The sequence below is a fragment of the Phaenicophaeus curvirostris genome, chromosome 17 (genome assembly GCF_032191515.1).
Source record: "Phaenicophaeus curvirostris isolate KB17595 chromosome 17, BPBGC_Pcur_1.0, whole genome shotgun sequence".
Classification (NCBI taxonomy): domain Eukaryota; kingdom Metazoa; phylum Chordata; class Aves; order Cuculiformes; family Cuculidae; genus Phaenicophaeus; species Phaenicophaeus curvirostris.
Genome location: NC_091408.1, coordinates 3143266 through 3165550, shown reverse-complemented (window position 1 = coordinate 3165550; position 22285 = coordinate 3143266). Strand labels below are relative to the sequence as shown.

Below are 22285 nucleotides of genomic sequence, written 5' to 3'. Positions count from 1 at the left end.
TTATTCTACAATTATAAGAAAACACACTCCAGAAGAATTTCAGATGAGAAAACCAAACCATTAAAATAGCATTTAATGAAAACGCATAACATGGTCCCATCTTGTTAAACCCAAAGTCTGAGAAAGGCTTATCAAAACAATAACTTTTTTTTTAAACAGATCTGCATAATAGCAAACATTCAACTGTCACTTACCGTAAAGTACCATGTAATCCAGATCCTAATTTGCTTATTCCTTTGCCCACTGAATTAGTTGTATAAAGATAGAGCCCATCTGCTGCAAGACAGCGCCCCAAGTCTGCATCTGAATCAGGAAGAAAGAACAGAGCAGAGAGACCTTCACTATAACACAAAGCTGGAAATTCTCCATGGTCATTGCACTCCTGCAGTCGCGACCGCACCAACTGAAAGCCAACAGACGCTCATGACGGGTCATTATCGATGGGTCAAAACCAGATTTTAATATTGGACTTGCTATTTGGCATTCTAAGAGCTACTGCAACACTGTCCAAGTCCATTCTTTTTACAGCAGTCTCTTCACATTGCTTTCAAGCCTTATGGAGGTGCCCAGACTACGTGTCACTCACGACTAGTGGCGCTACTAAAATTTCCTCTTGCTACCAAATAAACTTAGGAAGAATCAGGTGCAGGCGTGCAAGATTTCACTGTGGCGTGCATGCCAGGACGCTCTGCCCATGACAGCTACCGAATACAGTGACACTGCACAGGACAACAAAAATGCTTACTGAAAGACTATGAGTGGATAATATCCATTCTGAGTTTGACCTCTCTGCAAAATCGCCACTGAAGTCAGGAAGGGCCGCCACTGCACCCACTGCTTTGATGGCTTCCCCCAACCTCATTACTAGACAATTTAAAATATCATCTGGGCTTCGGCAACAAAAAAGGAACACTTTTCTGAACCCCATGATCTTGCATTTAAAACAAAAAATATCCCATGCTATCACTAACACCCTGGGCTTAGGATTTACTCTTAGTATAAAACAGGACACTTTTCTTCCATCTGATCCACAAATCAGCTATAAAAAAAAGCAAACAAATCAGGTACGTACTGGGACAGATTAGCTTAACAGGAATAGGTATGACGAGCCAAACAATGAGAACAATTTAGTACTTCTGTAAGTTAGGCCCATGTTTTCAAAGCTTCAGTTTTAAATGTACACACTAAGATAAATTGCCCAGACAGTGGCTGCCCTCCCCCTCATTATACACCAGGCTCCAAGACACTCCTGCAATGCCCAGCTCTCTCTCCAGATGGTCCTTCTAAAACCTTCACTTTTCAGTTGTTTGCCGTAAGCTAGACTTGCTTCTACATTACTTCCAAAGGAAATGGAGAAATCCTTTCCAATTCCAAAGCTTTACATTATTTTTTAAACAATTATCACCACACAAAGTGTCTTGTCCTCCCCTGCTAATACTGACTGTCATGAAATAATTCACCTTTATTTTCACTGCTGGAACCACTGTTGGCGTCAGGTGCAGGTAACATGTCTTCAAAGCCCCAAGACACGATATGTTTTCCTCCAAGCAAACAAGAGGGTGAGCCAGGTCCTCCCTCCAAAAGCAACAGCCTTTAAGTAGAAAATAAAATCAAATGCATAGAGAACAGCGATAGCAAACCGTACCCAGACCAGAAGTTAAGATGTAGACACATTTTAAATGATTATCCTCTGTTCATAAGTCACTTAAAGGAATTATCAATATTTAATTAAAAACTTTAAAACCCAACACACCAAGAACAACTAATTCATTTTAGATTTGATTTTCTAATGTCTTCCTTCCGCCATTGACTGGATTTTGGTCTTTCCTTGAGCTTTCAATGACTCTAACGCCTTTTAATCACACTTAAAGACATTTATTTGTAAATACACTCACATTTTCAGAGCCAATGTTTAAGTGCTACAATTAGAAAAGTCACTACAAACCTGTACAAAACATCAGCCACTGGCAGGGACCCCAGATCGGTCTGTTTCTGTAATAGATGCACTGTATGAACAAAGGTTTTCAGCGACCCTCTAAAAGGATAAGAAAAACATGAATTAAAGATGTCTATTGAAACAAGACTGAAGACACACAGACAACAGAATAGAATATAACAGTAGAATATAATATACCATAAAGACAGGATATCCAAGTTATGTCATCAAGCCTTTTGTCTAATTTGCGTTTCTTTTCTGGATGATTTTGACTCTTTTGTGGAAGAGGTGAAAAGAGGAAGAGGGTGAAAAAAGCAGAATGCTGGCAAACTGCCAGTCTAAATCACGCTGTCTTTTTGGAAAAGAATGAAGCACCATGCAGGTAGGGACATCAGCAACCATGGGCTGTGTCATGAACAACACGTACAGTGAAGGCAATCAAGGCACGTGATAAAATACCTCACTACTGCATCTATTCCAGACAGCTACTTTCAATATTTCTTGTAGCTCATTAATCATATTTAGATCTTCAAATACAGTCAGGGTCTTCCTGGGGCTAAGCCACAGTATCAGCAAGAGTTGCTGCAGATGCAGCTAGAGAGGGCTTTCTTGACTAAAACAGAAAGCACCAAACTAACTAATTTATTATCCAGAGTGTGATTACTTTTGCTTCCAAATGCAAATCTGGAAGATTTTCACCCTTCGGAAGCGATGCATTTTTAAGTATATAAGGACTAGATACTTCTGAAAACAATCAAGCTGAAGTAGAAGTTGTTTCCAATCTTGCCTAGATGTGCTTTCAAATGTTATTGTGGTATTTACAAACACATGGAGTTTGTAAATTCAGTTATACTTCCTGTTCATTCAGAAGTTGTTGAATCTATGAAACTTGTACATTAATATAATGGAAAACACCTGGGTTTTTTTTGTAGACATAAAGAGATATGGAGGTCTTTAAAATACATTTTTACAATTTCTGTTTTAAAGGTCAGGGTAATAGGAAGAAGTGATTATCTGAAAGATGTGGTGGCTTTATTTCCAGGCATAATAGCCTAGCTAAATACGAGAAACTTGACTGCGTCTAAAACATGCTAATAGCCAGTTACGAATTGATTTTTTCAGAAGCGTGACTGATCGATTGAAGAGATCCTTTCCATGCACTCTGGTGAATATAGCCTTCTGCTTTCTTTAACACATGGTTGGTCTGAGCTCCTTCACTTCCTACCAGCACCTCCTCCTCCAGGCCCCAAACCTGCTTTCCCCACTGTCATTTTCTGCTGTACTCTTCCACTGACAAAGCTCAGCTTGGAGAAAATTGACACTGAATACTTCAAAGCATCTCAATTAATTATTTAAAGCAATATTCACCCTGTTGTTTTATTCTTAGTAATATGAAGCACCCAAAATTGCAACTAGAAATCTCAATAATAGTCTCATTTTGAAGGCTTTTTCTTCATAATGGTACTCAACACCATTTATTTATTTATTTAAAGGGAAAATGCAAGACTTTTATACGTGAACAAAGCACGTCAGAATATTTCAACTCTGAAAACAATGAGAGACAGATTTGTGAAGAAAATATAAGATCAGCCTTCATTTCAAATGCTGCATTTGAAATCTAGCTCCTTTACAAATTCAGCTGCAAAAGAAAATCCCATATTTCTGAAAATTGACATCTGGAAAAAACATAAATGAGATCGTATTTATCAAATCCAATTTATCTGAGCTATGTTGAAGTACACTGCCTTTTTGATAAGGCAGTTGTCAGCACAGAAGAGTTTGCTACATCAAGTAGATTTCTCATTGACTTCATTAGAATAAGTACACTAGAAATTAAGTGTTTGTCATTTGACTAAAGCCTTTTCTAAAGCAAATCATTACATCTCCTGAGAATTTCCATGTCTCAAATCAGAGTTAAACTTGACAGACAAGGCTGCAATCTGAGCAACACTAAACCCAAGGTTTTCAAAAGGCAAAGAGTGACTTTGGATCCACATTCACGCGGCTTTGCAGAAGCTACCTTTTGCACACTCCTCCTCCCCTCCCCAAGCCCCGTGTGCTGAAAAGAGTAAGTTCTTAATAAAAATCATTACAGCCACTTTGTCCTTAATCACTTGATGCTGGGTATGAGACAGTTCAACCTACACTCAAACTCTTCACGGGCAACAACACAAAAAGATGCCTCCAGATGTTTCATGGGCAACACTGAAATCTGAAATGAATTACTCTGAGACTGGGCAGCAACACCTTCTACAGCCAAGTGAAGGTGCATCAGCTACAGGATTAAGGGGGCAGGGAAAGGAAAAGTGAAACAACATTTATCCACAATAAAAACATTTGGACCCATTCCTGGAACCACTGCAGCAAAGCGGCAATATGGACAAGAGGCATTTCTAATCTAGATACTCCTGCTTTTACATATGCTAAACACATCCAAACAACAAATGCTTAGCTTATCAGTTTCACCCTTTCCAAACCCATATTTAAATATTAAAAAGAAAAAGACCAGTGTAAACTAAAAATCAGTGTCGTGTGGTCACGTTACTTTGGATTATTATGTTTAAACAGAAACATTTACTATCAATATCACAACATCCTGTTTCTGTGTAGATTTCTCACCTTGCACAAGCCAAGGCAACTAGGGCAGCAGCAGCATTTTCTTTTTGCTTATATGGAATCTGTTGGCCTGAAGCAGAAGTGTCTTCCAGCCAGGAGCACAGCAAAGACTCTATCCCATTAAGACAGTCAGCTGGTTCCTTAGTCAAACTCAAAGGCTGGCAGTCTCGAAGGCAATTCAATAGCACCTCAGCAGTTATGTTACAGAGAGAAGGGTCTGTTCGACTTTGAGACTGAATGAGGGGAAAGACCAATAGAAGCCCCATTCGTGAAGTAAAGGGTGCCTGTTCAGGCTGCTGTAACAAGCCCTGACGCTTGAGCAAGGCCAGCGCTTCTTCATCTCCCGAGCTCTCCCGGTCATGTTGCTCCTCCAAGGTGAGCTGGCGCTGGGCGTTCCACAGTCCACGCAAAGCATTTAGTCGGTACTCCAGAAGGCGAGCGTAAGCATTGCTCTGGTTTCCACACACGGATCGTAAGCGCTCAGCTAGCTCCGTCGGATTCTTGGTCTCAAACGTTAGTATCTGAAAGGAGGGAACAAGTTGGTATTTATATAGGTTTTCTTTTTCTTAATGGAAAAAAAAGAAGTAACACGTGCCTGCAGTACAATTTCTAGATCGGCTGTCCTCTACAACAGATTGGGGAATTCTTTTTTTCATTTCTGGGCACAAATAAAACTACTTTGGAGGGCAAAGAGCATGCAAGCGGTAAGGAGTCTGTTACTGTTGAGTCAGCACTGTCACTGCAGCCTGGCCTTGGGGGTTGCTGACAAAACTTTCAGTTGTGATGCTAAAACAACAATAATACAGATAGTAAAGAAAAGTACACATGAAATAGTATCTTTGAAAATAAAGACTTGCCTCCCTTGGACCTTTTTGTTTTTGAAATTGATGCAATTTTACCAAGGTCTTCAAAGAGACTCAGGGAGTGGAGAGTCCCAGGGGCTGAATTTAGAGCCCTCCTATGGAAACTAACAGGCCAACAACACATTGTTATAAGAATCTGTATGTTCAAGTTTTAGAGCTTTTTAAACAAACAAACAAACCAGTTCCCTAAAATTTTGTAACATGGTCTCCCTCCCCTGGTTTTTTCCTTCCTCAATCTTATCACATTGCACTTCACTACACCTTTCTCAAAATATTTCCAGTTCCTGCCATAGTTTAAAACCCTAAAAGTCTCATTATCATTCTTCCAGACAGAAGAAAGAGGTCTGTTTGGCACTTCTAAGTAAAACTGGAGACAAAGCTGGAACAACAGAAAACAAGTAAACCATGACAGAAAGAAACATATTTATGGGTTAGAACCCAGCCCGGTACTTGAAAGAATTCCCAATCTGAAGTAATTTACAGACAGCTTTTCACCCTACAGCATAAAACAACAACAGTTGAGATCAGCAAAGTCACTTCAGCTAGGAAAGCAGTGAGCCAAACACTTTCTCATACTCTGGATCCAGTGTGCAAAGGGCTTCTACCTGCACCACACTGCCTCATCTCCCCACCCCCAAACCACTCATCTCTGGGCTGTAAAACTGTCCTTCCTTCATTTAATTAAAAGCAACATGATTAAGGTAAGGGGAATGTGAGAGATTAGGAGATGCAATGGGCAATTTCATACAGGGTTTGTTCAATTGTACGCAGCAATCATAGGGAATATGAAATAGATGTTTATGTCTAATTGTAGACTTTTGAACAGCTTGATAAAACTCTTTGGGACAAATCACATCTGCAGTTTCTACAAACACCCCTACTAAAGTCAATGAAACAGCTTTTCAGTAGAACACATCATTAGAGTAATGAAATGTTCACTTTAAAAGTAATTCACAAAGTAGTAACACTTGAATAGATGTTAGTACAAAGCTCCTTAAAATTCAAGAATCTCTTTTAATTAAAATTTCTTCAAAGAGATTAAGAATATTTATCCCTAAACCACATGTTGTACATTTAACATAGCTACCTCATATTAATTTGTGTCTTCTACTGTCTCCAAAATAAGTTTAATTGTATTCTATTATAGATGCAATTGAAAGCTTTCTAAAACAGCTTGGGTTTGAGTTTCTTAAACTAAACTAAATACATGATGGATCCTCAGCTAAGTGGTAACAAGCTGCAGAAATGAAGGAAACAGAAGTAATATTTTCACCTCCAGAATTAAATGCTGAAGAAAACAGGTCTATGGCTTGGCTACGCTAATAACAGGCACAAAGGACAAGTTGTGGTTTGCTTCCTTGGCTTGCCCTTTTAGATTACACTCAGCACAACTTCCAGGGGACAGGAGAGAGCTTCCTATGGTCTTCTCCTTTCCCACAGACATCATGGACCTCTGCAGTCCATGCCAGATAATATTTCAAACTGTTGTGCCCACCTAAACTACAAGTACAACATGATGTTAATTCACAACCCTCGTGGTCTTTGAGCCAAATCTGCACCCACTGTGTGGTAACAAGCAGAAGGTTTAAATATTAAAATATTCAAACACACTCTATTTCAGCCAAACTGCAAATGCAAAGACTGATTTCTAGTTGCAACTAATGAATTTTTTTCAGTTTCCTTCAAGTTACCAATGTTGCACTTGGTGGGGCCTCACCAATAAAACTGTACCCAACTTGTTGCAGAAAAGTACAACAAAGTACAATACTTGGCTATAATTTAACCTTGCAAATTTTGTCACTCCAGCCTAAGGTGCACTTAGGAAAACAAGTCCCACTATGTCACACACTTTTGTTGCTCAATTCCCAGAGTTCAACAAGAAAAGGGATTGCTTGCCTTGGATATTGCTCTACACCTGAGTCTGTCTTGTACAAAACAAGACAAAAAGTCAGTGTCAAATATTTGCAGATAGGCTGATGAAAAGCTTTTCCTTACTAAAGTTTTATATTCTCATTGATCTTGCAGCTTATAAGTCGCTTTATAAGCACAGTATGGTCTGTCTGGAATTGATGAGCGTGTTTTGCTTTAGTCTTTTATAAAGGAAACAGGCGTTGATTTGGGTCTACAATATACTAAGTATACAGAATTCAATGGATTTAGAAGTCAGTTCCAAAATGGGACTTAAGACTTTTTTCATACGCTAAAATGACTTGTACTAAGACTGAATCAAAGATCTCCCCTGATTCACTGCAGCGCTCCCTGGCACACGCCTGTCGAGGCTGCCGTTCTGAACACCTTTTGCCAGAGGCTGCACCCACTAAAAGGAGTTTTTTCAGGCTATGAAAGCTGGTGTACTCTCCCAAATTTCCCTCTTTAAATCCCCCAGCAAAATTTAATTCTTCTTCCCCAAATCAGTTTATTCTCTTCATATCCAGAAGAACTGACCATTCTCTTTGTTAAAATAAGCACAGGTTCACTGACCTCCAGATGCACGCCTGTTACTCAAGCTGTCCTCACCAATACTTCACGGAACAAACAACTGCTCCTCAGTCAGCAAGTGGTAAAACTCCCTTTCCCCTGCCTCCTTGATACCTCAGTATTTACACTTGAGTTTCAGCTCTGATTTAGGAATGATTTCCAGCATTGCTTTTTTAGTGGGTTTTGGGCACCTTGCCTCACTATTTACCAACACAACACTCGGGGAGATCTCGGAAGGAAGAGAACCAAACCCTAGCTTATCGCAGGCAGTCACCTGAACCAGTAAATAATTGATTGCTTTGCAGCATCTCACCATTTTTGGCTAAAAAGGCTTAAACAGCATCTGAAAGGATGAAAAAGATATAACAATCACACTGCTTTGCCATAAAGCAAGTTACCCAAGTATCTACTTACACCTCCAAAGAAAATCTCTCGCAGAAATAGCAGCTTAACAGTAACTTAAAACCACAAACATATGCTCCAAGAAAGAAAACTAAACAAAATCTGGACATATAGATTATATTCAGAATTAGCAAAAGATAACAAGCCAAGCTACAAAAATAATGCAGATTAATATACTGTGAAGACAATATTAATGAAAAGATCTTTATAATATTAACATAGAGTTTTGAAGAACAACTCCTATTGCACAAAAAAGAATGCAGTGTCAGTAACTCTAACATAATCAAGTAATTTAGTATAAATTCTACTGTAATCAAGACACGAGATATAGGGGGAAGAAATAAATTAACATCGTTTTTTTAAGAAGCTCTTTTTGTATGTCTGATTTTGTAAGAAGGGTAAACATCACAGTGACACTTTCTACAAATGCGAAATCTACTCTCCAGTCACTTTGACACTGCAGTTCAGACATTGTGACTGTGGTCATTCCCTATTTTCCACCTTATCCACACCTACTTAGCAAAGACTACCTTGGAAAAGGTTTGCATTTTAAAGTCTTGCACTTTACAGCCTGAGGTTACATGTAATTAAAAACTTAAACCTTTTAATTGCTACTATTTTAATTTTACCTTATCTTGTCCTTAAATATTATTTTCTTGGTTAATATTTTAAATCAATTTTAATAAACATTTTAATTAGAAAATGGGTGATCCAATTGACTCTAATTGGTCACTGACATCTTCAGCATGGAGAGGCAAGAAAGGTTTCTAATTTTAGCTCATGAGCTATGGGGAGGATGTCATCTTTCCTGCTGTATCCAATTTTTGTCCTGTTCCATCCCACTACATGACCTTAACCAGATACTTCTTCCCATTAAACAATATTTTTGCCAATGCTGCTTCAGACAGCAGGCATTAGCATTCACTGTTATTAAGGGAAGGTGTTTCTCTACTGATAGTAAACCTCAGACATACTGTGATTAGGATAAACTAATCTACTACACAAAGAGTGGTAGCCTGAGGTTTTTCTGATCACATTAAGTAAATTTAAAACTGAGCTGCCACTAAAAGCCAGCTCTCCACTGGCTAAAATTCCTGACCCGCTATCCTCTCTCGCTACTGGCAGTAGTGGGTGGGTGGGTTGTTTTCTTGTTGCTGTTTGGTTTTTTTTAAGCTAGATTTTTGGTTTAGCCCAGCTCCCTGGTGAGGAACAGTAGGTAGAATGGAAAGTAGCAAGATGGAAAAGGAGGAAGAAAATACACGGCCAGCAACAGACATGAACAAGGACTTGTTGCAACGGCCTTCCCACCGTACGAGATTAAACAGCAGTCACAGGTTCAATACCCCGGTTTCATTGATCAGTTTTAATTCTACCACACAGGAAACTGATGAGCCATGAAGCTGCTCACAAAGGTGCATTTTTACCTTAAGTTACACATTGCAAGTGAAAGCCCTTAAATCTCCAAAGCAGCATTTAATTCTTTCTCTACATAATTAAATTGGCTGAACTTCACACACAAACGTAACAACTTCTTGAAGATGGTGGAACATTTCCCACTATCAATTAGATCCATAATGCCCCCCCACAGTATTAAACAAGTATTATTCCAATCTCACAAGAGGAACAAACCGTATGGAAAACCAGAAACAACCTCCAAATGGTGAGGTATCTTTAACAAAGGCATGAAAAAAATGTAACTACATTACTTCCACCACCACCCAATAGTGATAAGGTCATTTTTCTCACACCACAGAGTTAACATGTAGGGAGCGCCACTTGTTTACTTGGTTCTTTTGTCTCTAGAAATACAAATAAAATCATGCCAAAAAGACTGAATTACAAGATTTATAGACTATTCTATAAGATAAATACCTGAACTGACAGTTTTAAGGGTATCCTGGAAGTTGAAATAAGCATCTGAAGTTAAACTGCTCAAAGTTAAACAATATTGCGTACGTACTCCAAGCCTTCCACTTTCCGTTGCTCTGCTGGGTTACGGCACTTCTGCTCACAGCAGACTCACAGTAGGAAGCTGTCTTGGTGCAAACACTGCCTTAATGTCTTTTAAAACATTCTCCTAAACCCCCTATAAGGCTTTCTGTTTGATCTGCTTGTGTGCTTGTAAAACATATAAATATGTACAAAATTCTTCATCCTGATGTTTTGGATCTTGACCTTTTATAGGTTGTCAGCAGCTGCTGCATACTTTCCATTACACTTTTTGTGTTGTGGTTGAAAACTACAAGTTTCACCATGGTTCTGATTTTTTTCTGCTTCAAGAAGTTTTAACTGTATCACCTTGTTCAAAGCCTCTACTGATTCCTAATCCTGGATACAGCAGCACCGCTTTTTAACAACTCAGCAAAAAGCATGAACTATTTTCCCCTTGTGAAAGCATTAGAAATCTAATTACTTGTTCAGAAACGAGCACTGAGAAAACTGCACCTTTTCCTGCATACAAAATATTGTACCAAACAACTTTTTTTGTAACTCTACAAATTTGCCAAATAACCTTGATCTGAGATGAATTACAGAGCACAGGCGAGCTGTAAACGTGCAGACAAAAACACTATAAAAGAAAGGGTTGTTCCTTTATTTATTCATTTCTTTATTAACGTATTTCTTTGGCTCTTATTAAATAGCAGATGAAAATCTTTGTGCAAGGTAAGGAAAACTCTTTGTCATTTAAATCTCAGAGTGTGGCTCACTGAACTCAGTCACAACTGATAAACAGAACTGAGTTTGGGAAACATTAGCAAAATCATCCTTCAGAAGTTTTCTAATATTTCTCTACTAGGATGACTAAAATGTGACTTTCCAAACAAGAAGCCAAGAGGCATTCCATATTATAAAAGTTTAATAAATTCAAACATGTCATTTTATGACAACTGATGATAACAACAGCAACTCTGCTAGAGATTAAATTACACAATATTGGTTCTTTACAAAGATTAGCTAATGAAAGTGAGCTTAAAAGGAAAGTGATTAAGATTTCAGGTCTTTCCAGAAGGCAAGGGAGAGACTGAAGCAAAGCCTGAAAGGACACCATCAACTCCTTGTGCAAAAGTAACCGCTCTCATTTGTGGGGTTATAATCGTAGGCAGAATTAACTTTGAGAACAAGCTTCATTTGGTGTCAGTCTGAAAGCTATGAACACTCAGCAAGGGGAAGACTGGAAGATCTGAAGTGGAAGGGGATGCAAAAGGCAGGACGAGAAGGGTTACAAGCCTGACATACATGCCTGGATCAGCAGTTTCCAAGCTAGAGGTCACAACCCTGAGAGGGGTCATCCACTTAGTGAAAAGTCAATTGTTTATGTTGGCATTAAGGATTTTTATCTTGACAGAGGTGAAGCTTGTAGATGGAAGTAAGGTCACAACCAGTAAGATTTGGGAAGCACTGACCTAGATAATGGCAGAGAACTACTACTCTCCTTCAGCAATCGGGGGGGAGTGATGTTTCTGATAGGCGGTGAGGAAAGTGGGTGAAAGTTTCAAGTTTAGCAGATACCTTCAAGTCCAAATAATGTTGACAGAAAACACAAGTTAGTCACAAGATTGGCACATCCTGTCAAAACAGCACTGGACTTGAGTTCAACTTCTCCCTAGAGAGCTCGCCCAGACCATACTTGGGGTGAAGAGGAAAGGGCACCAACTTTTGTTATTATGATTTCATTTTTTACACTTAGATTTGACTAAAAATATGTATCTGCAGTGCAGAGCAACAGCTACCCTGGGACATCTCATATTCTGTCCTACAATAAAGGGCTTGATGAGAATTAAACCATCAGATGAAGACACATATATACATGAGCCAGACAGCCACTGAGGCAAGAACTACACTTCCAGCTTCATGTTAAAAAATATATTCAAGGAAAAAAACCAAACTGAAGTATTTATAATTTCTGCAGACTATGCAGGAGAGCAGCGAGATCCGATACCCAAATGCCTATTCTCTCTGTTAGGCTGTTATGTAAAACTGAGCACTAGTGAGTTAAGTGGAGTGGCACATAAGGTTGTTCTACTTTATACTGTGACTATATTGAAGATGTGTCTTTCTTCCCACTTATTTCCTTGTGGGGGGAAAAAAACCCCAAAAACTGAGCCTATCACCAGGTAGCTGAAAAGATCTGCTGATGCTGCAAATTTAAAACTAATGAAGATAACGAACACAAGTCTGAAGATCAGAAAGAAGGCCTCCTCAAGTGGAAGGATTACAGCTGTAACGTACGCGGACAAAACTCAACTGCCTAGGTGCAAACGATGCTTTCTTGCCATCAGACAGCTACATTGAGGTCTACATGAACAACTGCTCTTTTGTAGTGCCCTTATTACATTACCACATCCATTTATATTGCTTGCACTCTCGTAAGTCTCAGCATGTCGAGTCCTGCGTACTGGCAGATGAAAACTGCATGGCTTAAGGGATCTCTCTGCGTTCGGACGTACCTCTTGCCCTGCTCCCAGGGGTTATTGTGTCTGTGAACCATGTTTCATTGGGAGGTTCTGGCAGGGCTGCAGTTTCCATTGTGGCACATTAAAGAACCGCTCATCTTCCATTAAGCTGTCCCTCCTGTGCAGGCACTGACATCCAGGGCAGAGACCAGACAAGATGTCATGGCAACATCTTCAGCTGTTAGTCATGTAAGGTTATCTCCAAGAAGCAGAAGACTTTGCAGTTTGAAAGTCATTTTTCTGGATGAAAGGTTTTAACATAAGGGTACAAAGGCTTGCATAATTGCTAACTAATCTAGGTGTCTTTTAACTAGATGGTTTTATTGGGAAACCTGTACCAGGGACAGATACTGATACTCCTAGAACAGGTTACCTTCACACGAAAGAGAACATGAACGCTTTCGTAACCTACCACTAAGGGGAAAAAAAAATATACACACACATATAAATATACAAGAAAAGCTGTAGGAGAGGCAAAATAAGAAATATTTCCGTAAGCCTTTCTTAGTATAACATGAATAATGTAACATTTTTTCCTCTCCTTTTCTTTTTATAAATAGACAAAACCTTTTAACAGAAGGACAAAGGAAACACATCCAAACACACTGACATTACTCACTAGTAAATTCTTTAAACAGATATTTAAAGACACCAGAATGATACTTCTCCCCTCAAAAAAAAAAAAATCTACTTAAGGATACTATATTTTTTTAATTAATCAGAAATCCAGTCAGGGTTGTGACCACCACTGATGAAGCACAAGGAGCGTGTTAAAGAAGTTTACTCATCCAAGCAACAGCTGCAGCATCTCTTACCCTTGTCCAATAACACATCTCAAGAGATTTCTATTTGGACAATCTTCAAATGTATTTATTACATTACAAACAAGAGCAGAAACAGTGCAAATGAGCTATTCCGTGTATCAGTTGATTGCATGGCCACACTTCAATAAGATGCATGCACCTATTTCCACAAAATGGCTCCTCAAAGCCATTCCAGTTTACTGAGGTAACCCTTTATTTAAAATGACAATAAAAAAAACACAGATAAAAGTCATGAATTAAATGATTCACATTTACAACACTTCAAATTTCCCTTTTCTACCCTCCCCCTCTCAATACTAAAAGCTACAAACCATTTTAAAGATAAGAACCAAAAAAATAAGTTGCTTATGGTCATCAGTTCTTTAGTGGAAGGAAATAAAATTCTTTAATATTCTGTGACTTAAGACTATGGATCAAAATGGGCACCACAGCAAAGTCTCACTTATTTATTTATTTATTTAAAAGTTTCACATTGCAAACACGCACAACAGAAAAAAACCCAATCTCTAGATCAGGAAAAGTGTTGTGAATCGGTGGCACTGGATTGCTGAAACGCTCATTACAAAAGTGTCAGGAAGGACAAGACACACTAACAGAAATTGCATCCATGTCTCCCCCAAACAATTGTAGTTTCACAGACATTCCTAGCACTACCAAAGAAATTCTCCAGAGCCGAAGTGTTTGTCAAATGAATTTGTGTTACATGCTGGAACATATTTCTGTTCTAATTTACAAGACCTTAAAAATAAGGTTTGTTTTGGTTTTGGAGATTTTTTGTTGTTTTTTAAGGATATCCTTCTTTATTATGACACGACACAAACAGTGCTGTGGCAGCATGTATTTTTTGAACACAGTTCAAAGACTGAATGCTGCTTCTAGAACCATGTAGTGGCACTGAAATATTTTCTTGACTACAAACCGCACTGGACTCTGATCACAAGGCAGAATCATTCTGTGTTTATACACACAGAGATAAGTCACACACCTTAAAAGTCTCTCTTTTCCTGCTCATGTGATATTTGCCAACATCCATTTCACGGGAGCAGCCAATGTTCCCAACCCCATCTCCAGTGTCACATCACACAGACAAGAAAATGCATGTTCAGCAAAAAAAAAAAAAAAAAAAAAAAAATCACCTTTCTTTAGATAAGGCTGTGGGAAGTTTTCACAAACACCATAAAGACTTCACACCACAAGGTGAAAAATGATGTTGTCAGAACTCCTCCCCTGGCTCATGGGTTCTTCTTAGTAACACCCCAGCCAGCAGCAAAGCCTCACTAAAGGGTTTTGCGGCCTAAACGTTCGTGACCTAACACAGCAGTCAGATAAAGCTCCTGCTGAACCATCCCCTCTCAGCTCACAGCACTCAGCTCCTCTGACAAAGACCCTGTGTCATTGCCACACTGCTGGAGAAGAGGGCGGGGTGAAAGAGGAGAAGGGAGGAACACGGGGTGGGGGGGAAATGCAGCCTACAAAATAGATGCAACCTACAATCCCTGACATCCAGCCCTTCACTGTCTTCTCCTGAGATAAAGCAGCTGTACCACTCGCCTGCAGCCAAAGCCACCAGCAGTTTTGAGAAGGTGAAAATCTAGAATGCAAATCTCAGCTGCCCTCCTGGCTCTTTTATAATGATCAGTGTCAACAGCTCAAATACAACACTCGGGGAACCCCAGCACCCTCAGCTTCTTACTGTAGGGCTCATTTGTTACAAACCATTTCAAAGTAACAAGAAAAAGATACAGAACGATAAATAAAGATAAATGAGCCAAAGGCCACAGGGAAATACATGAGTGTGACTTGGATTTCCTAATCCTATTGATTCAAAGCAAGGAGGAGGCACCCTCCATCATCACCAGCACCTCACCTCCCTCTGCCCAGCCTCACTGCCATCACAATTTGTAACAAATTAGATTGACATAAAACAAGGAAACCGCCTCAGTACCGGTTGGCTCCACACCTCAAACCTTTCACCCTGCATCCACATTCACCGTTCTTATCCCAGCCTCCCCGTGTCATTCTCCCTGTACCACCCCCCTCAAGCTCCATCCTCATCCTCCTTGCTGCAGACCCCAGTGCCACTCTCCCCCTTTCCTGAGGGCATCCTCATCTTCATTGTAATCCTCCTCCTCGTCGCCACAGGCCCCACAGCCACTCTCCCCCTTCTCCCAAGAGCATCCTTATCCTCACCCTCCTCTTCCCCCTTGCCGCAGGTCCCACTGCCTCATCCTCCCTCCACTCTCCCCCCGTCGCCAGAGGGCACCCCCATCCTCATCTTCATCCTCCTCCACTGTCGCTCACTCCCAGAGAGCATCTTCATCCTTCTCCTCATCTTCATCCTCACCTTCATCCTCCTCCACTGTCGCTCATTTCCAGAGAGCATCCTCATCCTTCTCCTCATCTTCATCCCCATCCTTCTCACCGCAGGCCCCACGCCCACTCTCTCCCTTCTCCCGAGGGCACCTCCATCCTCCTCCTCCTCCCCCCGGCCTCCCCCCCGCTGTCCCCGCTCACCTCCAGCTCGGTGTCTCCGGGCTCCGCCACGCCGATGATCTCGCTGGGCAGCTCGGCCAGGTCGGTGACGCGGATGAGCCCGTCGTGCAGGAAGATGGTCTCCTCCTTCACCGACAGCCACTGCGACGAGTCGCTGGCGGCCGCCGCCGCGGCTCCCGCCGGGGACCCCATGGCGAGGCGGCCGGGGGGGCCTCGCGGCGCGGGGGCGAAGCGGCCGCCGCTACCGCCCCATGGCGGGGGCAGCGCGCGGGGGGACGGCTCCCCCGGGGGGGGGGGGCCGGGCGGCCGGAGCGCGGCGGGGAGCGGCGAGGAGCGGCGGGTGGCCACCGCGGCGCCGGGGGAACGGGGAGCGCCGGGAGCCGCCGTGGCGGGGCCGCCGCGTCCCGCAGCCGCCGCCTCACGCGCGCGGGTGACAGCGCGACGCCATCTTGGGGGCTGGGGCGCTCCCGGCGTGCACCGCGCGCGAACAATGCGACCGCCCCCCCCCAAGCCGCGACGATGGGACGCGCCCCTCAGCGCTAGACCACGCCCCCTCAAGTGAGGCCACGCCCCTTTAGTGAGACCACGCCCCCACGCGAAGCCACGCCCCCATAGCGCTTGTTAATGCGAAGCCACGCCCCTCACATATGGCCCCGCCCACCCACCCACGCCTCTTCTCGCGAGACCACGCCTCTGCCTCACGAGTCCCCGCCCCTTAGTACAGTTAGGCCACGCCCCCTTCCCGTGAGGCCACGCCCCTCACGTGACCTCAGGCCTTGCCCCCTGTTCCTCGCAGCAGGGCGGCGCCCGTGAGCCCCTCGCCCCCCACCAGGGCGATGTCCTCAGCCCCTCGCGCTTCACCCAAAGCCCCCTTCCTGCAGCCTGGAGAAGAGAAGGCTCCGAGGAGACCTTAGAGCGACCTTCCAGTACCTGAAAGGGGCTACAAGAAAGCTGAGGAGGGGCTGTTTGCAAAGGTTTGTAGCGATAGGATGAGGGGCGATGGGGATAAACTGGCGAGAGGCAGATTTAGACGAGACATAAGGAGGAATTTCTTCACCATGAGGGTGTGGAGGCCCTGGCCCAGGTTGCACAGAGAAGCTGTGGCTGCCCCATCCTTGGAGGTTTTCAAGGCCAGGTCGGAAGGGCCTTGGGCAGCCTGACCCAGTGGGAGGTGTCCCTGCCCATCGCAGGGGTGGAACTGGATGATCTTTAAGGGCCCTTCCAACCCAAACCATCCTATGATTCTATGATTAATGTACCATAATAAATGGACTGTGTTATTGAAGGAAAAGCGTATTCAAAGGTGTAGGATAATGAGCTCTCTTGCCAATGCTGTATGTCCTGTTAGATCTGGTTGGGAAGATGCGGGTGTTTTCCCCTGTAATGGACCGCCGTTCAACTTCTAACTCACACAAAGCATCTTTGTATCACTGGTCAAGCACCATGAGCAATCCTACAATTGCGTAGTTTGTCTTTGAAGCCAGTTCAGACAACGTGGGGTTCAGGTAGGTTCACATGAGCAGCTGCTTAGAGCGCTGTGCGATAGCTCAGTTCACTGTATTTGGTAGGGTATCCCTGCCACTCATTTATTGGAGAGCAGAAGAGCCTCCAGGCTTGGTTTTATCACAGAAATAGATATTATTTGCCTCTGCGTTAGAGACTGTAATTTTTTTTAATGGGAAGAGCATGTTAGTGTCAAAGGTTTTTGTCGGTGAGAGACCATTCATGAGCATCTATTATTTCTGGTCAAGACATGACATAGAGAACAACGGCTGCAGATGCACATATCCATAGATATGAAACCCACCCTGATCCTCCTGCAGGAGCCCTGCTAGTGCTCAGAAGAGAGGCGGTGCTGAGATTTGAAGATTTTGTGGCAGGTGGGACGTGGCAGCTGAGTTCTGGCAGTTGAGATAAGCTGCGCTCCCAAGGTCTCCTTGGAGGAACAGGGAAGCTGCTGAGGTTAGATTAGTCACAATATTTCATTGCAAAATAGTGAGTGGTGTTATTGTTTTGTTACAGGAGTAGGAGTTTTGTATTGTTTTCGTTCATTCACACAGACAGGAATAGAGGAAGCTAAACGCACACTGTGTATACATTTTAGTGGGAGGTACACTGAAAATAATTCTGTCTTTAGATTTTGTAATACAAATAGAATATGGTGCTGGTTGAGGATCTTCCACAAAATCAATACAAATAGTAGAGCTGGGAGTAAAATCGGATGTTTGCTTCAGGGTTTGCTTCCTTCATGCCAGGAAGGATTCTCAACAGAAAGGATTTGCAGTGTTTTCTAGAGGTGACTGTGTTTGAGTGTATCTGTTGTTCTCCACAGGACTGATTCATAGGCTGGGTAACCCCCAGGTGGAAAATTCTTTGTCTCCAGCTCTCACATGCTCTTTCCAGGGCTTTCTGGACTGCTTTCTCCCAGAGGAATATGGTTGTCACAGTAGCTCCCAGATGGAGAACCGGGGTTTGATAGAGCTGTCAATTCAATCCACTAATTGCTTCGTAATACAAACCAAAGCCTTATATTTGGACAAGGAACTGACTCAGAGCTGGCAGAGAGGGGTGTGTGTGACTCTGGACGCGTTCATACCAGGCTGAGCACAGGAGGAGGCGTGGGGCTAAATTATATACTGGCCAGAGGCCACACTTTGTCATTTGACTGGGGGTTGGTGAACCATTTCTCACAGCGAGGATCCTGATACTTGTGGTTTTGTGTGGTAGGTAACCTGAGCTGCCCCTGAGTGAAAAGCAGAGCACTTAACTGTGAATTGGAGATTGTGCAGACGTTTTAGCAATCCCTTTTAGCTGTATTTGTGTGAAGACATCCCAAACTGGACAGAGGGGATGTTTACCATTTCATAGTTATTTATTTGCTTATTTGGAGCTCTTCTGAATTTTATCGATTTGACAATTCAAAGTTAAAAATCAGTTTTTGAATTAACCTAATGCCATAAAACTCAGAAATGCGTCCTGTTCCGTCTCAGTGCAGGTAAATAAAATAATTATTAGTAAGATATTAGCATTAGTAAGATTTACTAAGTTATTTTAAGTGCCTGCCATTCAGGATTTAACAGTATGTTGTACAATGTAGAAGCTTACATAGTGTGGAATGCTGACATAGCTTTCTATGTGAAATTTTCAATATTAGGGCCCTGTAATGTATTCAGCAAACATAATGCAGTTTGTCTGGCATCTGCTGCAGAACATGTTGCATAATATGATGAAAAAAATATTATTTTTGTTCTGCATGTCACCAGAAAGTGTCAGCCACTGCAGCTTCAGCGTGGTGTTCAGAGGTGTTCTGCAACGACTACAAAGAAGCCTTGTACTACATTATGGGAGATGGTAAGGCTCTAAAGCCAGACTAGAATAACTTTGTGACAGAAATCATCAAGCTGGAGAAATAAAACCCTTAGCTTGTAAATAGGTTCGTACAGAAAATCAGTGTTTTGCTGCGATTAGCTTTGAGCAGGTGGGCTGGGAGCCTCCAGCTGGGTGGCTGCTGCTGGGGCTGTGGTCGCGCCTGCGTGGTCGCCTTCTCGAAGGTCGAATTCTCTGCATGTGGCTGCATTCTCAAATAAGCCTCCTTGTGTGCAGGTCCTCGCTGCTGCAGCTGAGCATGCCCTGGGCTTCTCTGGGCACCGTGGTTACGGAGATTTGCCTGAAGATGCTTATGGTCCACGAGCAAAAATTCAGCCCTATGAGCTGAAAATTCACCATTTTTGCCCTAGGATGTCTCTGTCTATTATGCAATGGAACGTAAAGGAAGTTTATCTCACCCTCCAGGTTAATTTTCTGTTAACAACTGTAATGTACGGGGGAAATTCTTTTCACCCTAAGGCTTTGCTGTGTGCCTTCCTGTTAATTTAGAAGCGGCAGCCTCAGTTTTGATGACCATTGTGGCGCTAAGAAATGTGTGAAAAAGAAGAAAAAGTTGCTATTTTCGTGTCGTCTGCAGTGACCGGATTTCCATACCCTGAATCCTGGCTCCTCTGCCTAGTACATGTTATTTAGAGAGCCCAAATGCCATCATTAATAAGGCCACTATGCAAGGAATACTGGCATTTCTTGGCATACTAACTGTGATTAAAAAATACACTTTCTTCTTTTTTCCCCAAGTAAAACTGGGAAAAGACTGCAGTGGTGAAATTCAGTATTTGACAGAGGAGAAAGAGCAAACTAGGCAGTGAAATAAAATAATTTCAAACTCTAGGAATGTATTTTAATTGCAAAGGAAGAATATTCACATTTTTCTCATTTTGATCAATTAGCAGTAATTTCTGAAGAAGGCTCTGACTGACAGCAAGGTTGGCTTGAGGAAGTAAGAGCAAATAAAAAGAGATTTTTATTAAATTTAATAAGGACAGATTTATCACAGGAAACATGAGTATGAATCAGCTGCCTCACAAAGGTAGCCTTAGTAAATTGGACAGGAAACAAATGTAAATGATAGAATCGTAATAAAAATGCTGAAATATTTTCTCAGAGGCAAGCTAATCCAGTGCTGTGACCCAAGCTGTAACTACACTGCTTGTGACACATCCTTGTCCACCTAGAGTGATGGAGACTCCACCTGCCAGCTCTTCAGTTGCTGGATTGTCATCACGCTTAGGGAGTTCCCTAATGCTTAATTGAACTTGTGTTGCTGTAATTTAAGCCTTTTCATTTTTTCAGCTTTTGTAGGCACAGAGAACAGATAGTTTCCTTTCTTTCACAGAGTTTTTTTCAGGTGTGAAGGCTGTGATCACAATTCTTCTCCATCCTCTCTGCACTAAATAATCCCATTCCTTCCAAACCTTCTCCATAGGCCACGTACTCTAGAAGTCTGATCATTCTTCTGCTCTTTGGGGTCTCTTTCCACGTCTCTTGAGCTGCTGGTACTTTAGATGAAGCCTTACCAAGGGGGAAATGGTTTGTGCAGATTCCTGTGTGTTCTGTGCTCACGTTAAGTGTCTCAGCATCGTAGTTGCTTCCTCTGCAGCTGGATGATATTGTTGACTCACACTGAGCTTGGAAATGAAATGACAACTTATGCTTAAATTCTGTTTGTGGTATTTCACATGCCAAAACAAAGAAAGCTGGCATTTAGCATTACTCTCGTTAATCTCATGTCTCATTTTCTTATTCAAGAATTTAACGCAAGTAGCCTTTTACAGAGAGAAGTATTTAAATGCTGCCCATCAGTGAGGAAGAGCAGTCGGGAGCTGAACAGATCCCTTAGTAGTTGTCCTGAATTTCTGAATCTGTAATGTCTCAGAAGACTCATTATTAATACCCAAAAATAGGTAGGTTTTAAATACATCTATTTGGTGCTGTTTTAAAATTCAATCTCCCTGAAAACTGGTGCAGTAAAACGAGGGGAAAAATAAGAAAAAAAAAAGACTGCTACAATATTCTGCTCAGTACTGTAAAAATATAAATGTACCGAGGTGGATCTATCTAATTCAAACAAATTATTACAAGGTCCACTTCATGAAGTGTTTCTCGGGGTTTGTAATGTTAATTTGACAAGATCCCTAATAGCCTGGTGGAGATGTGAGGCTTTTAAGATTAGTTCTCAAGAATGAGTTATGAAAATGTTAGTGGTTTTGATCAATGTATGCTGCAATATCTGCCGTGTTTTCTTCCTCTTGTAAAAGAGAGGAGGACTGCTTGGTAATTCTATTATAATGCTGAAAGTGGTCATCATAGAGAGGGGGTTGATACTCAGACATGAATCCAAAATACATCTTTCATTGGAAGCACCCCTACCTTCCTATTTACTGTGTATTCTACATTGAGTTTAATTGAAAACTCTTGGAAAGAAAATGTTACACAAGCTGATTTCCTATTATCTTTCAAGAAATGCTTTGAGTTTTTACATCTGCGTTTCAATAGTTTTCTATCATTTCCCAAGTATCGGTTGAAATGTTAATCCTGCAGATCTCCATGTTTGAGAGCTATTCACCGATAACAAGAAAGAATTCCAGTTGCTCACAGAACATACACACTTTTTTTTTATTTCTAGGAGCATCACCTTGTTACCTAAAGATGTCCTTTGTTCCAAGGTAGACATTGAAAATGCCCTTTTTTTTTTTTATATTTTGTGTTAAAAGACCTCAGCTTTAGTTTTATTTAAGTCAGTGTAAGTGCCACTTGGAGTCATAGAATCATAGAGTCATAGAACCATAGAACCATAGAATATTTTGTGTTGGAAGGGACCTTAACAATCAT

General features: G+C 41.7%; 1 protein-coding gene across 3 annotated transcripts in view; it reads right to left on the bottom strand.

The window, feature by feature from the left end:
* Nucleotides 1-16513, bottom strand: part of HECTD4 (HECT domain E3 ubiquitin protein ligase 4) — a 70645-nt gene extending 54132 nt beyond the window's left edge. For 2 of the 3 annotated variants that reach the window (XM_069870926.1, XM_069870927.1), the window contains exons 1-5: nt 16088-16499; nt 4556-5073; nt 1946-2035; nt 1461-1591; nt 195-303 (exon numbers count right to left, since the gene is read on the bottom strand). In XM_069870926.1, the coding sequence (XP_069727027.1) occupies nt 195-303; nt 1461-1591; nt 1946-2035; nt 4556-5073; nt 16088-16258 (1019 nt within the window). In that variant the 5' untranslated portion in view covers nt 16259-16499. Of the gene's footprint in view, nt 1-194; nt 304-1460; nt 1592-1945; nt 2036-4555; nt 5074-16087 lie in introns of all 3 variants that reach the window. The other variant, XM_069870928.1, reaches the window with a different exon arrangement.
* Nucleotides 16514-22285: the final 5772 nt, after the last annotated feature.